General features: G+C 58.8%; 1 protein-coding gene across 3 annotated transcripts; it reads right to left on the bottom strand.

The window, feature by feature from the left end:
- Positions 1-917: 917 nt before the first annotated feature.
- On the bottom strand, positions 918-13,657 carry NFATC4 (nuclear factor of activated T cells 4). 3 transcript variants are annotated; one of them, XM_073895000.1, is made up of 10 exons: positions 13,271-13,657; positions 8,715-9,813; positions 7,218-7,380; positions 6,428-6,627; positions 5,924-6,096; positions 5,298-5,438; positions 4,413-4,468; positions 4,008-4,134; positions 3,227-3,808; positions 918-2,479 (listed from the first exon to the last, which is right to left on the bottom strand). In XM_073895000.1, the coding sequence occupies exons 2-10, from the start codon at positions 9,701-9,703 to the stop codon at positions 2,412-2,414; spliced, it is 2,499 nt and encodes an 832-aa protein (XP_073751101.1). In that variant the 5' UTR covers positions 9,704-9,813; positions 13,271-13,657; the 3' UTR covers positions 918-2,411. The 3 variants fall into 3 exon arrangements, with proteins under 3 accessions (XP_073751101.1, XP_073751100.1, XP_025726025.1); XM_073894999.1 differs by lacking the exon at positions 13,271-13,657 and adding an exon at positions 10,913-11,282; XM_025870240.2 differs by lacking the exon at positions 13,271-13,657 and having other exon boundaries at positions 8,715-10,896.
- Positions 13,658-13,949: the final 292 nt, after the last annotated feature.

Raw genomic sequence — 13,949 nt, 5'->3', positions numbered from 1 at the left:
GACCCCAGGAAGACTTTCATGGCAGATCTATTGGATCACTCCCAGCGTAAGGCCTGCCATCTGGAAGGGAAGCTCCCACTATCCTTGGATAACTCTAAATTCCCTGGCGTGGCTACAAGGCCCCTCAGAATCCAGCCCCTGCTTACTTCTCCAATCCTTCACAGTCGCCCATTTCCAGAACTTAGCCTGCACCCCCACCAAACAGAACCTCTCTGGCTCCTCCAAGATGCCAAGCCCTCCACCTGTTAGCCTTCCTTGCTTGCCTCTCTCCTCCAGGATTTGGCCCATTCTGGTAGCTCTGCCTAACCTGCCCGTCCCATAATTCTGTCATCCTTAAGTTAGTTCCCTCTAACCCCACAGCTGGATGACAGGTTCCTGATCTCTGCTCCTTTTATACCCCATATGAAAATTATTCACTGCCCCCCACCCCCGCCAAGACCTGACATACTATCTGTACAAGAATTATTTACTGGGTGCCTGGGTGGCTCAGTGCCCGACTCTTGATTTGGGCTCAGGTTACAATCTCAGTCAGGGTTGTGAGATGGAGCCCCATGTCAGGCTCTGCATTTAGTGGGAGTCTGCTTGAGATTCTCTCCCTCTCCCTCTGCCCCTCCCCCTGCTCACACTCTAAATAAATAAATAAAATCTTTTTATTTTTAAAAAATATTTACTGAGTTGAACTGTTCGATTTTTTTTTTTTTTTAAGAGACTGACTGAGCCAGCCAGGCGCCCTGAGGGTTATCTTTTTTTTATTATTATTATTTATTTATTTATTTATTCATTCATTCATGAGAGAGAGAGAGAGAGAGAGGCAGAGGGAGAAGCAGGCTCCCAAGGAGCAGGGAGCCCGATGTGAGACCTGAACCCAGGACTCCGGGATCATGACCTGAGCCGAAGGCAGACGCTCAACCATCTGAGCCACCCAGGCACCCCTGAGGGTTATCTTTCAAAAGTAGCCAAAGCCCAGTGAGCTGATCATTTGATGTCAGTTGGGTTCATAAAAATTTGTATTCAGGAAGACAAAGGAAATTCATTTCAGAGCAGCAACCCAGATGGAAGGGGGTGGGGAGAAGGTATCACCCTGGTTTTCCAACCCTCCAATCCAGCTTCCGTCACACCTGCCCCTGAAAAAATAGGTACTTGCCAGGCCTGTCTGGACCCACTGGGCATAGAGAGGCCCCACCAACCTTAGGTGAGGCAAGTTTTTCAAGTACTAATTCCCTATCTTTTGAGTGTGGGCCCCTGCAGCCGGGCCTCACCAACTCAGCCTGGTGGTACTTAGTGCTTTCTGTGTACCAGGCTCCAAGTGACCAGGGCAGACAAGGTCTGAGTCTCCCCAGCCCACTGGTTGGTCCCATAGCCTGTCAACTGGGGTAAACCAGGTTTCCAACCCTGGTCTATCAATGGTGACATGTGGGTGTCCCTGCAAGATAGACCAGGAGGTCATACAATGCCCTGAGCCAGGGCAAGTGGTGGTAGAGCTGCCGGGGAGCTGTTTGGTTTCCTAGCTTACCTCTGAAGCACAGATCTTTCCAGAATGTCTTCACAGTCCCCGGAGGTGGGAGAATCCAGTGTAGATGGATCCATGCCAGCCCTCCCTCACCCCCAACCCTACTCCAGGGAGATAAACCTCGCTGGGGCCTGAGCCCCGGGGGTCAGGGTATCTGAAGGGGGCTGGGGACAGGAGCCCAGAAGTGTGGTTGTTCAACCTGCTAGTTGATTAGCTGTGTGACCTTGGACAAGTCCCCTTCCCTCTCTGAGCCTGGGATTCCTCCTTTATAAATGGTGGAAAGGGACTAGACTGGTGTTTCGGGACCTTGACTATGAATCAGAATGATCTGAGCAGCGGCAAGAGAAAGGAACTTGAAAACTCACAAATCCCCGGGCCCCATCCCAAAGCTCCTAAAGAATCTGAATTCCCATGGAGGACAGGCCTCCTCCAGCCCTGGCCCCCAACCTCACCCCAGCTGGGGAGCCTCTGGAGTCCCTCCAAACCTTCCCCAGCACCCGTCCACTGAGAAACTCTTTGGGATACAACCCCTAGGCCTCCTTGGACCAGGGCTAGAGTAAGCTGCCCCATCTCTCTCTCTCTCCAAAGACTTCTGGAGCCTGAAGCACTAGTCAGTGAGCAGTTTATTATCCATCAAGCTGTCCCCAGCCTCCCAGCAACCGTGTCCTGTACACAACCAGACACAGCCTTCACTCCCGTCTGTCCTCACTGCCGGCCTCGGACCCCACTCCCATCCAAGGCAGCACCAGGCCCAAGGGCCACACCTCAGCTAGGGGCAGGGGAGAGGAGGCAAAAGCTGGAGAAAGAGGAGCTAGATCGGCCCCAAGCTTCTGGAACCAGCACCCCAGGAGGAAGGGAAAGGGGGCAAGGCTGGGGGGAGCTGGGGTTGCCAGGCGATGCTTCAGGCAGGAGGCTCTTCTCCGGGAGGTGCAGGGAAGCCACTCAGGTCTCGGCCAATGATCTCACTCACTGTAAAGGAGGGGCAGTTGAAAGATTGGGCTAGGGACTGGTCCCCTCCTTCTCCAGAGACCCCCAATCCATTCCAGGCAGGCCTCAGTCTAGGAGTCCTCTAGGCTCCTCCTCTACTGGCTTCTCTTCCACTGGTCCTTAGTTTCCCCAAAATGTCTTGATACCTGGTCCCAATCCAATCTCGCTCAATTCCATCCACGTGGGCTCCCAGGCCCCCATCCCAGCCCTTTCCTGCCGGCTCGGCCTGCAACGTTAGGGCAGTGGCTGTCAGCAGCGCTGCGGGCGGGGGGTCGCCAGTGGGAGGGAGGAGACACAAAATACCAAGGCTCCTCACCACCAATCCTGACCACAGTCACCACGTGGAGGGGAAAGCTGAGGCAAGGGAAAACATGCTCAACTGGGACCTCTGCAAGCCCCTGCCCCTCTCTGAAATACAGTGTCTGAATCTGCAAATTGAGGGAGCTAGGCTGAATGATCTTGAAAGTGCTTCTAGCCCTGAGATTTTGTGAGCTGGGGCAGAGAGCAGAGGCAGAAGGGCGGGGCAGGTACTCCATGCACCCTCTGGAACTAAGTTTAACTGGATTCGGGCGGCCACATGCACCAAGCGCTTGCCTCCCAAGACCCTCCGACTGGCCCTGAGGGACCGAGGACGCCCCATCTCTGGGAAGCCAAAGTCCAGCCCTCAGCAAACATGCAGAGCAAACTCTTGCGCACACGCACACTCACAGCCCCCAGTCGCACACCCACCTTCCTCCAGCGTGATACCCTGGATAGGGGCACTGTCTCGGAAGCCGTCGCTGTAGCCACCCCTGGATTTCTCCTGCTCCGGAGCCCCCTCCCCAGGGCCATAGCTTGGCCCTACCTCATTGTATCCCTCAGCAGATGGGGGGTGAACGCCACTCTGGGGAGGGAAGGGGCCTTCCAGTGGTGGGGATGAAGGTAGTGGAGGCCGAAAGGGGGCTGGAGGGGGGAATGGCAGCCCCAAGGGAAATGGGGAGCCCCGTCCTCCATAGGGGTCACTAGGGAAGGGCCGGGGAAGGAAGGAGACTGGAGGTGGACGGGCACAACCGGTGGCACCCCCAGTCTCAGGAAACATCCGCAGGCCAGGTCTGTAGGATGGTGGGGGCCCCGTCTGGGGGTACAGAGGGGGTGTGCCATAGCTGAAGCCTTCTGACAGGTAAGGAGTTTCATAAGCAGGGTCTTCATGGGGATAGGAGGGGTAAGGGGGCCTGGGTGGTGAGAAGTCCATGTCAGTGCCAAAGGGGGGGCCAGGTGCTGAAGGGAAGCCGCGGAGAGACGAGTCGGGTAAAGGCTCCTCCTTGAAGATCACTAGGTAGGAGGGAAAGCAGGAGGACACACTGGTGAGAGGGCTTGCTATCTCCCCACTGCACAGCCTCCAACCACCTCTCCATCCCCAGGCTTCAGCCGTGGCTTGGCCCCTCACGATGAGGGCCCTGCATCCCTCTGCCCCTGCCTCAGCTCTCCATACCCCCACCCCGCCCCCACCGTGGGCTGTCCTAGAGCGTACCAGGCAGGAACTTGAAACTCTGGGTAGGACTGCGCTTCCTCCGCCCATTGGAGACATAAAAGTAGACCTGGACTGGCCGGGACACCCGCTTGTTGTTGTACTCGGGGACAGTCAGGGTCAGCGTTACCTGGGGAACGGCACAGGATGAGGCGGGGAGACTTCAGGGACCCAGGCTCAGCCCAGCCCTCCCAAGGACCCAAGCTCCACCCCCTGGCTTTTTTTCATTTGCTTAACAGCAAAGTTCATTCCCTTGAGATGAACCTGCTTCTACGGTAGCCAGGCCGCCTCCTTCAGAAAAGAAAAGGTAGCTTCTGGACTCCATTTCCAAGGGCAAGCGACAGATCTGTGAATTTCCTGACTTCTCCCGCCACCCCCCAGGGGTGGGTGCCCTAGTGACACGGGTACCTCGTTGCTCTGCAACCGGTTCACTGTGGCCTCCTCCTCCCATTGCAGCTTCCCATCTGTGCAGGAGGAACAGAGAGCTCCAGCCCAGCTCCAGGGCCCCTGCCCCCTGCCCGCTGCCATTTTCCCTCCTGCTAGAGCCAAGGCCAGACTCAGAAGGCCCCTACGGGGCCTGGCTCACAGAGGAGCCCACTGAGTGTTTATTCAATTGGATGGAAGAGGCAGCAAACTGAAACCAAGAGAAATGGCAGGGCCAGCCCAGGAACCAGAGAGAATTCATGATGGAGGCAACTCTTGAACCCCCCCACCCAGCTCCAAACATTCCCTCCCATGACAGTGCTGGGATGAAGTTCAAGGTTAGGAAAGGGTCCTAGCTTGAAGGAAGACCACGAGACCCCAGTCTCAAGATCTAGAACCTCTGAACCTGCTTTGACATGGTCTCAGGGTGCTAAATTTGAGTGTAGGGGCTGGGGCTCTTGATGGGCAGGGTTAGGGGAGGCGGTGGTTTTACCCAGACCCCTCAGTCTCCCCTTCTCCAGCCCTGCAGCTGCCCTCAGGCCCCTCACAGGCTTTGTAATCACGGTTGTGCTACCAGGCCCATAACTCAGGAGGGTTTCAGGAATTCACCACCCTGAGACCAGGAGTCGCCTGCTCCACTGACTGAGCCAGCCAAGGACCTCCCCCCCACCCTCTTGAGCCTTTGAGATTGCTGTCACACCCACCTCCCCATGGGAAGCAGACAGGACAATGGGAAGGGCAGTCTCTCTGTTCCCTTTTACAGATGAGGAAATGGAGGCTCCACTTGCTAGCTTAGGGACAGCACCAGAGATCTTTCATCTGCGCAGTCCAAACTCTTCCTGCCTGCCCCCCGCCCCCGTGGGTGCTCACCAGGGCCCCTCTCGATGAACACCACCTTGGAGTCTGGCAGGAAGTTGGAGCCAGTGAGCACTAGTTCCTCTCCTCCTCTCACGGAACAGGCACTGGGGCTGTACGCCTCTACCTGGGGCAGCTCCTGGGCCGAGCGCTGGGCTGCAGAGCAGGGCAGGAAAGAAACTGGCTGGGCTGAGTACAAGCGGACAGGACCCTCTGCCCCCACCCTCCTTGGAATAACGGCCGCAGGACCCTGGAGGCGTCCTCCTCAGCAGCAAACACACAAGTAAATCAACGGTATCCCTGGGGTCACACAGACCAGGTAAGGAGCCCGGGCAGAGAGAGAGAGATGAACAAGGTCACCGAAGGCCAGAGGTACCCAAACAAGGACACAGAGCCACCCACCCACGGACAGATGGAGGCCGGGGCCACTCTAGTCCAGCCCAGAGACAGAGTCTGCAGCAGGGATAAATTAGAACACTGCCCCCACCCCCTCCAAAAGAGAAATAAGTGCTGAGTCCCTTTCAGGGCTACCTAGGACAGACAGGACACAGGACACAACGCAGAAGAGATGGGAAGCCACACAGACACACAGAGAGTGAGTGGCAGGAGACACAGAGCCGGCTCAGGGCCTCTTTGCTCACAGCACTCAATGGGCACTGATGCTGTCTGCACCGAGGCGACCTTCCCGCTGCCCTGGGGCACGTGCACCCGGAACACGAGCCGCACTCGTGTGTTCTTGCGCCCAATGTCTGTCTCCCCCTTCCGAAGCTCGATGTCTGAATTCCGGAGCTTCAGGATTCCAGCACAGTCAATGCTGAAGGCAGAGAACGGAAGGCAAGCCCTCCCAGCTGAAACCAGAATAGTGATGCCCCCACAAGAGGGAAGCCCCCCACCCTTCATCCAAAGCCCTGAATGACTTCATCTGGGAGCCTTAAGGGTGGGGGGTGATTTTCTAATCAAAGGTGGTCTCTCCAACGTGCTCCCTAACCCCCAAAGTCCTCTTCTAGATCGTGAAAAGCCTGAAACCTGCTCCTAGGGGTGATGTCTAGCTCTTCTGGGAAGAGGAAGAGTGGGCCTAGCTTAGACCTCATGGAAAAGTTGGTCCTAAAGCCTGAAGACCGAGGGGAAGTGAAATGGGGACCTACTTGGCTGCCATGTTGTTCTCAGGAAGCAGGGTCATCTCCAACACTTTGGTACCACTGACGACAGCTTCATAGCTAGCCGTGGCCACCATCTTGCCCGTGATACGGTGCACCTGATAGAAGGCATGAGGCCGCAGGTTCCTTTCATCTGCAGTGCCAATGAACATCTGTAGAGTCAGTGGCTTCTCACTGTAGCCTAGGAGCTGGCAGAGGGAGAGAGAGGCCACCCAGTTGAAATCCCCACTGTCTCATCCTTCATCCATCCCTGGGTTTTCAGTCCACCAGGGGATGAGGATGGTGAAAGATAAAGGATATCCTGGAAAGGATTCCCGGGGGGAATTGGGTACCAGCTGTGGAGAAAACGTGGCCTGGAGTTCACAGTGCTATTCTTGGAATAAGGCCCAAACTGGGCTGGGCAAAGGGGAAAATCTTCCAAGAGAGACTGGCCCAACTCAACAGACAACCTAACTCCCAGTGAACTTTGGCCTCAGCCTAACCCCTCCCCCACATCTGGCACACCACCATTTTCCAGAGTAGACATGAGGCTGGTGTCCCATGGGAAGAATGGAGGGGGGGCAGGGTGGAGGGACGGAGAAATGGAAAGTATATCCGGGTCCTTGAAGTACACCCTTCCTCCCCTAACTCCAGCCCCTCCCCCAGCCTGCCTGCAGGGTCAATGCTGAGAGGGAGTGTGGGAAAGGGCAGTGCCATGGGTCGGCACAGCTGGAGCCCATCTGCAGGGATCTGGGACTGGAGAAGAGAAAGGCTATCAGGCCTGCCCTCTGCCCCTTACCTTGACTACAGGGTGACCACCAGGGGCGGCTTTGACAGCCCCTCGGCTGCCCTCAGTCTCATAGTGGGCCCGGTGGTGGGCTCTAGGCTGCACCTCGATCCTCAGCTCCAGCTGCTCGTACTGGCTGGGCAGAGGCCAGTCCAGCGGGGGTAGGGCAGAGGTCCTGGAGAGGAGAGAAGAGCAGTGATCATCTGCAGCCTCAGACGCCAGTCAGAGAAGCACTGGGCCCAGCTCCCTGGGATGTGAGGGAGGAGGGGGCGTGGGTATGGGAGAAAGGAAATCACAGCAGAAATAAGACAGTCCAAAAGCCCAGAAGCAAGGGGAAATAGGAGACACCCCTCTCAGAGCCCCTTGAGATGAGAGTGTGGAAAATGGCCCCAGGCCTGAGACTCCCTTCTTTCCAGCTCTGAGCACAGGGTTTGGGGTGGCAAGGGTTCATTCACCTGGATACAGAGGTGAACCTAGACCTAATCATAATCCCCAGACCTGGATGGGAAGAGTCAAGTAAAGGAATACCACTTCAGACCAGAAAAGTCCTCAGAGGTTCACCCCTTTGTTTTTCAAATAAGGAAATTGAGGCCCCAGGGGAGGAGAATACAGCAGGCCAAGCAAGCCAGTGACTGACAGAAGCCAGGACTGTTTCCAGCACCTTTTCCTCTAGTTGGGGGCGGACAGGTCAGGTCCAGAAAGCTGGGGGTTACAGATGGGCAATTTTCCTGTATTGAGCTCGAAGATATCCTCCAGGTGGTGGCTGGCAATGTCTGGAGACAATTTGGGGAGTCCCAACTAGGGGAGAGGGGGCCACTAGCATCTAGTGGCTAGAGGCCAAGGATGCTGCTAAGTCATCCTACGGTGCCCACCACAGCCCCATACAACCCTGGCCTACAGGAACCCAGGGGAACAGGCATTAAGGTTTCTTTCCCCGGATGGAGCCAGCTCAATCTGACATCCCCAGATTTAGGATTATTGAGAGTGAAAGAGGTGGAAGAACTATAAGCCCCGCTTGTTTTAATGTGAATTCTTTAACTTACAAGCTATTTTATTCAAATTAGCAGCTACACTTTTAATCAATAAGTCAGGGCCCTAGAAATTAAGTGAGAGAAGAGAGACTTCCTGCTACCCAGTGCAGGGCTGAAATCCAGCCAGGCTTATGCCCAGCCAGTGCCAGCACAGAGCTGGGGGTGGGGGACACCCTAGGGGCACTCCTTCTTTACCTAAGTGGTCCTCCTGGGGGGGTAGGGAGGTTCTTCCTTATTTGTCCACAGGGAGTGATTGTCCTTTTGTAAATCACGTCTGGAGGGGGTGGGGTTTGGGTTTGGTTTGGTTTTATAATTCTCCCCAAAACTGGGTAGATGGCAGCCATCAAGCTGGTCGCAGATTCTCTTTTGAAATGCCAAGGGCAGAGAACCAGGACCTTTCTTCAAACCCATCCCCTGACCTTCCTGCTCCCTCAGTGGGATGGCTGGAGACACAGGTGGGGCTAGGCACAATCCTCACCTGAAGATGGGGCTGTGTCCCCCAATCCGGGCCTTGGACCAAGCCAGTGGGGAAGGCACTGCCAGGTAGTCCATGCCGGCCACCTCCTTCCGAGGCCCCCCGGGGGGCGCTGCAGTCTCCTCAGCTCCTGCCTGCAGCTTCCCATTGCACGGGGCAGGCTCCTCAGACCGAGGCAGGGCCACGGCCTGCTCGCTGGAAGTCCGCCGGGTCTTCTGCGGGATGCTCTCCGCCGGTGGGGCTCCCACGTAGTCAAAAGGGCCGGGGGAGCCAGGGTCCCGGGCCAGAGGCAATGGGGGTGGTGGCGGTGGCTCGGGCCCCTCCTCCCCTAGGCTGCCACGGCGGGACAGAGCTGGGGAGGCCGAAGACGGGGTTCCCGAGCTGGAATAGCGCCGCTTGCCACATGGAGAGGCGGGCCGTGGGGAGGCTGGGGTGGGCCCAGGAGCGCTGAGGAGTAGCCAGCTATCCTCTGGCCCCCGGCCTCCTCCGGGGCTCGGACCATACAGGTTCCAGGGATCGTCGGGGGTCCACGGCCTAGGGGAGGCCCGGGGCGAGGGCAAGGGGGAGCCCAGGCCAAACCGCGAGGCTGCCTCGTTGAGCTCGGACTCCACCTCGTCACAGGCTGCGTACAGGGCTGCCTCGTCTGAAGCATCGGAGAAGAAGCTCCACGAGGACAGGCTGCTGCTGCCGGGGCTGGGGCTGAAGAAGGGGCCCCCGCCCTGGCCGCCTGTCTCTCGGTAGCCCCCAAAACCTTCTGGCGGCGGGTAATCCCTGGGGGAGCCGTCCCCCCAGGTATCGGGGTTGTCCTCCAGCGCAGCCGGCGGGTCAGGCGGGGGAGAGATGGAGGTGATGCGGATGCTGGGGCATTCAAGAACACGGCCTCCCCCAGCCCCCCCGGAAGCTCCTCCCGGGCCCCCCAGCCTCACTGACCGGGCGGGCTGGCTCTCCCAAGTGCCAGGTGAGGGGGCCGGGCGGGGTGGTGGCGAATGCATGCCAGGCCGAGGGGGTGGAGGCCGGGGAATGCCAATAGGGGCAGCGCCATAGGGAGGGGGCTCCCCCAGGGCCAGACGGCAGCATGGCGGGGCGTCCTCTGAGTCCAGTTCTGTCAAAATGGGAAGGGAGGGGGACAGAGAGAGGGATGCCACAGGAGATGGGGACAAAGAGAAGCAGGTGAGATGTCTGGGTCCCTTGAGTGGCCAGCCCTCCGAGTCCTGTATGCACCCCCTCCTCAGCATAAGGTGGGGGGGGGTCCCTGAGCCTCGAAGACAAAAGCAAAGTTGGACCTCAGAAGGTGGAGTACACAGATCCAGACGTCCCAGGCCTTTTCCCACTCGGAGAACCTGACTCTCCTGAGCCCCTGGCCCTGGGACCTGGGGTACCAGACGGGGCGGGTCTTAAGGTGAGGGAGGCGACTGAAGAGGGGCTGGAGCTGGGCCTGGAGGCGTGTTTAGGGAGGCGCTGGGCTGGGCTGGGGGCGACTCACACATGAACCCAATTAGCAGCGGTTCCCAAACCCCCAAACGGTGCTGGCAGGAGCCCCAGTTGCCATCGCAACGGTGGCCAAGGGTGGGGGGGCGCCGGGGCTGTGGCGACAAGGGGAGGTGGCTCCTCCCTCGCTCCCCCCAGCTGGGGACGGGGGTGCAGCGGAGGGGATGCTGCGTGCCGGGCCCGAGCCCGGCCGCGGGAGGGGGACGCGGGCAGCGCGGATTCCGTGAGAGCGGCCGCCGCCGCCCCCGGCTCAGTCCCCGCCATCTGCCTCTCATTGCGGCCGGCGGAGGAGGGGGAGGGGCGCCCTAGCGGGGCCCGAGAGCTCCCCCAGGCCCCGGCGTCGGGTCCGCGGGCCCAGGGCCGGGTCCGCCAAGCCGCACGGTCCAGAGACCCCCCCCCCGTCCCCTGGCGGCGCCCGGGGCTCTCGGGGCTGCTCTTCCCGCCCGCCCCCCATCCCAGTGACAGACGGCCCAGCCGAGAGGCGGCGCGCAGCCAACGGCACCCCCGCCCCCACCCCAATCACGACCTAAAAAGGAGAAAGTGGTGCCCGGCCCCCAGCCTCACCTCCGCAGACCCCCGTGCCCTGCGACTCCCCTCCACCTCTGAGCCCCTCATCCTCCACCCCAGGCTCGCTGCCCTAAAATCCCCAGACTCGGGATCCCCGGGCCCTTTCCTTCACTGACCCCAAGACCCCTTCCCAGCCCCGCACTAACCTTCCCCCGACCCCCCCGCGCCCAGCGGGGGAGTCTCCTTTTCCTCCCCGAACACCAGCTTAAATTCCAGCTCCTCATCCTCGCAGCTTGCGGCCCCCATGGAGCCGGCCAGAGCCCCCAGGTCCCGGTCTGGGTGGGAGGGGGGGAGCTCAGGAAGCTGCCGTATCTTCACCCGTGGCTCCCTCCCTCCCCTCCTCTGAGACGCCCCCTCCTCCGCCGCTGCCTCCTCCCTCCGGACGCCCCCTCGTTATTATAGAAACTTTTCCAAACTTTTTTCCCCAAACTTCTTCAAAGCGCCCCCCCCAGCCTGTCCCTGATTGGCTGCCCGGGATGCTCCAGCCCCTCCTCCAGGGATGAGATGGGAAAACCACGCGCCCCTCGTCCTCCCCCCCCCCCCCCCCCCCTCTCCCCTCCCCCCTCCCCCCCCCCCAAAAAAAAAAAAAAAAAGAACAAAACTGAATTGGAAAAACGCTCCCTCAAGCGTGGTGCAACCTTACTGAAGCTTATTGGCCCGCACTCGTGACAATCATATCCCGCAGGGAGCACTACCCCCACATAACCCCCCAATTTAGTCTAAGTTCGGGGGCTCCGGGTCCGAGCGCCTTAAAGCGGATACGTCCTGGGCCTATAGTGTGGAGAGCCCAGGGAGATCTTTTCTTAAGTTCTGAAGAGTTGTGCAGCCTGCAACTCTCAAGGAAGGACACCTCTCCTCCCCTTTCCATCCAAGCCTTGACACCCAGCGGCCTCTGGGGTTCAGAGTGGCTACAGGCTGCTCTGAAAAGGAAAAGGTCATCGCTCCCCTGAAGCCGCCTTGCCTGGGCTTTCTGGAAGCCCAACCGAGTCAGCCCTCTCAGCCACCGTCTCTCCCCAACCCTCAAAGGTGAAGAATATTTAGGCGTCTTGGGGAACTGTTCAAAGGTCCATAGCCCCTGACTGGGCGGTGATCCAGGCCGGGCTTTACCGCTGCCCTAGTCCCAGCCACCCAGAGGGGCCATTAATTAGCCTCCACGGGAAGTCGGCTCCCTCCTCGCTAGAACTGTAGTCTGGAATGAATCTCTGATCCGATAGCATCCCGCTCCGACTAGCTTGAAAAATCCTAGCCAGGTTTTCTAAGAGCCCGGAGCCCGGCGACCTTGTGGGCCCCAGGGTTGGACACCTGTCACCTGGGCGGGGGGAGGAAGGAAGACTCGGACTGGAGATTCCAGGAAGGGCAGGCATGGGGAGGAGGGGCTGTTGGCGTGAGAGGGAATTAGATAGGAGATTCTTGACTCGGAAGGCGGACCGGGGTGTGGGAGGTACCATTTCTCCCCCCACCACCAGTACCGAAGGTGTACTTCAGACCTCTCTAACAGGCCGCAGCGACCTTTAATCTAAATCCCTCCAGCTCAGGGCTGCGCCCCCTGCGGCGCCCCAGCCCCGCACCTAAAGGGTTAAGCTACGGCCCTCGGGTCAGACGTTTACAAACACTCGGGAGCCGGGCGGGGACCGCGCCCGTTACTCTAATGAGAAACAGGCTCTGCGGGGCAGAGGGGAAGAGGGGAGGGCTGGCCCGGCGGGCCGGAGCTCCGCCGCGGCCGAGGCGGCTCCCCTCCCTTCCCTCCCTTCCCTCCCGTCCTCCCGCTGGCCCGCCCTGGGGACCCCCCCCAGCCCCCGGGGACCCCAGTGACGTGCGGAGCTGCTCCGGCTCGGAGCCCAAGACCGCGACGCTGGAGGGGCGGGGATAAGAGGCCAGGCCGGCGGGGAGAGAAGAATGTCCCGGGGCCGAGCGGGGAGGCGGCCTGGTTTGATTATTCCTTTTTTTCCCCCCGCCTTTGGTTGGTCTCCTCAGGTTACATTTCCCTTCCAGCTTCATCTCGGAAATAAAGGAAGGAGAGACCCACGGGGAGGGAGAGCGAGGAACACCCTTGAGACCCGCGACCAGCCTCCACCTGGGGGGGGGGGCGGTGCAGAAGGAGGAGGGAAGCGGAGGCTAGATGGGCACGGGTAGAGACCCCAGTCCGGCCCCCTGATTGCCCACACGCCACCCCCACGCCCCCCTCCGCTGTACAAGCAGACGCGCACATTCTTTTCAAATGTCATATTTCCTTTGATCCTGGGCAGCGTTTCTCCATGTGTCTAGCTCAGCAACTACCCAGCCAGCCACCTCCCCCTCTCATCCCCCCCTTTGTATATTTTCCTGGAGAACCCTCCCCTCCTCCAAGCATCTGGAAGGCCCTGAGGGCTGGCGTCGGCGCACATTCCCCTGGCGACTCGGGCCTTGCCTCCCAGTGACTCAATTTCCCCTCTGCCGGTTTCGGGGGGAGGGTGGGGAACAGAGGGGAAGAGTGGAGAGTTTTTGAGCGCAAAAGTGGTACGAACGAGACTGAAGACTGCTCAGAGTGCCAAGCTTCTCTCCGGGGAAGTGGAGGGGGACGGCCCCTGGAGTCTGAAAACCCTCCGATCCGTCTGGGCTGCGGCAGAGGGATGGAATTTATGACTTCTGCCATGTCCTGCCTGTGGAAGAAGAGGTATTTGTAGGTTTAGATTGCCCTACACTTCCGCTCCCCGGCGACCACAAAGACCCAGCCGCCCTCCCTTCGGGTTCCAGGTTTCTCGCCCGCCTAGCCTTTGTTCTCGCTCCGCTGCCCCCTAGCGGGCAAACCTGAGCACAGCTCGGCTGTCTTACCTTGCGTTGGTGGAGCGTTTTGCCTTCTGCTCTGCACTTTCCCAGGCTTGATTCAGTGGCCTTGGAGAGGGACGATATCGTTTTGGGGGGGTTTGGTTTGGTTTGGTTTGGTTTGGTTTGGTTTGGTTTGGTTTTGTTTTGTTTTGTTTTGTTTTGTTTTGTTTTGTTTTGTTTTTAATTACACAGATACATTCTCCTTGTAAACGACTCAAGCCATACAAAATTATATAGTAAACCGTGATAGTCCACTATTTTGTATACATTTATTAGCATATATGTACACACACTTGCTCTTTTCAGGAACATGAGACCATTGCTACAAGCATTTTTCTTGACTTGCTTTTTTTTTTCTCTCTGTTAATAAATGGCTTT

This window comes from Callorhinus ursinus, unplaced genomic scaffold, assembly GCF_003265705.2.
Source record: "Callorhinus ursinus isolate GAN/ISIS: 27379988/994484 unplaced genomic scaffold, GSC_fseal_2.0 scaffold8, whole genome shotgun sequence".
Lineage (NCBI taxonomy): Eukaryota > Metazoa > Chordata > Mammalia > Carnivora > Otariidae > Callorhinus > Callorhinus ursinus.
This window is presented reverse-complemented; position numbering and strand designations above follow the sequence as displayed.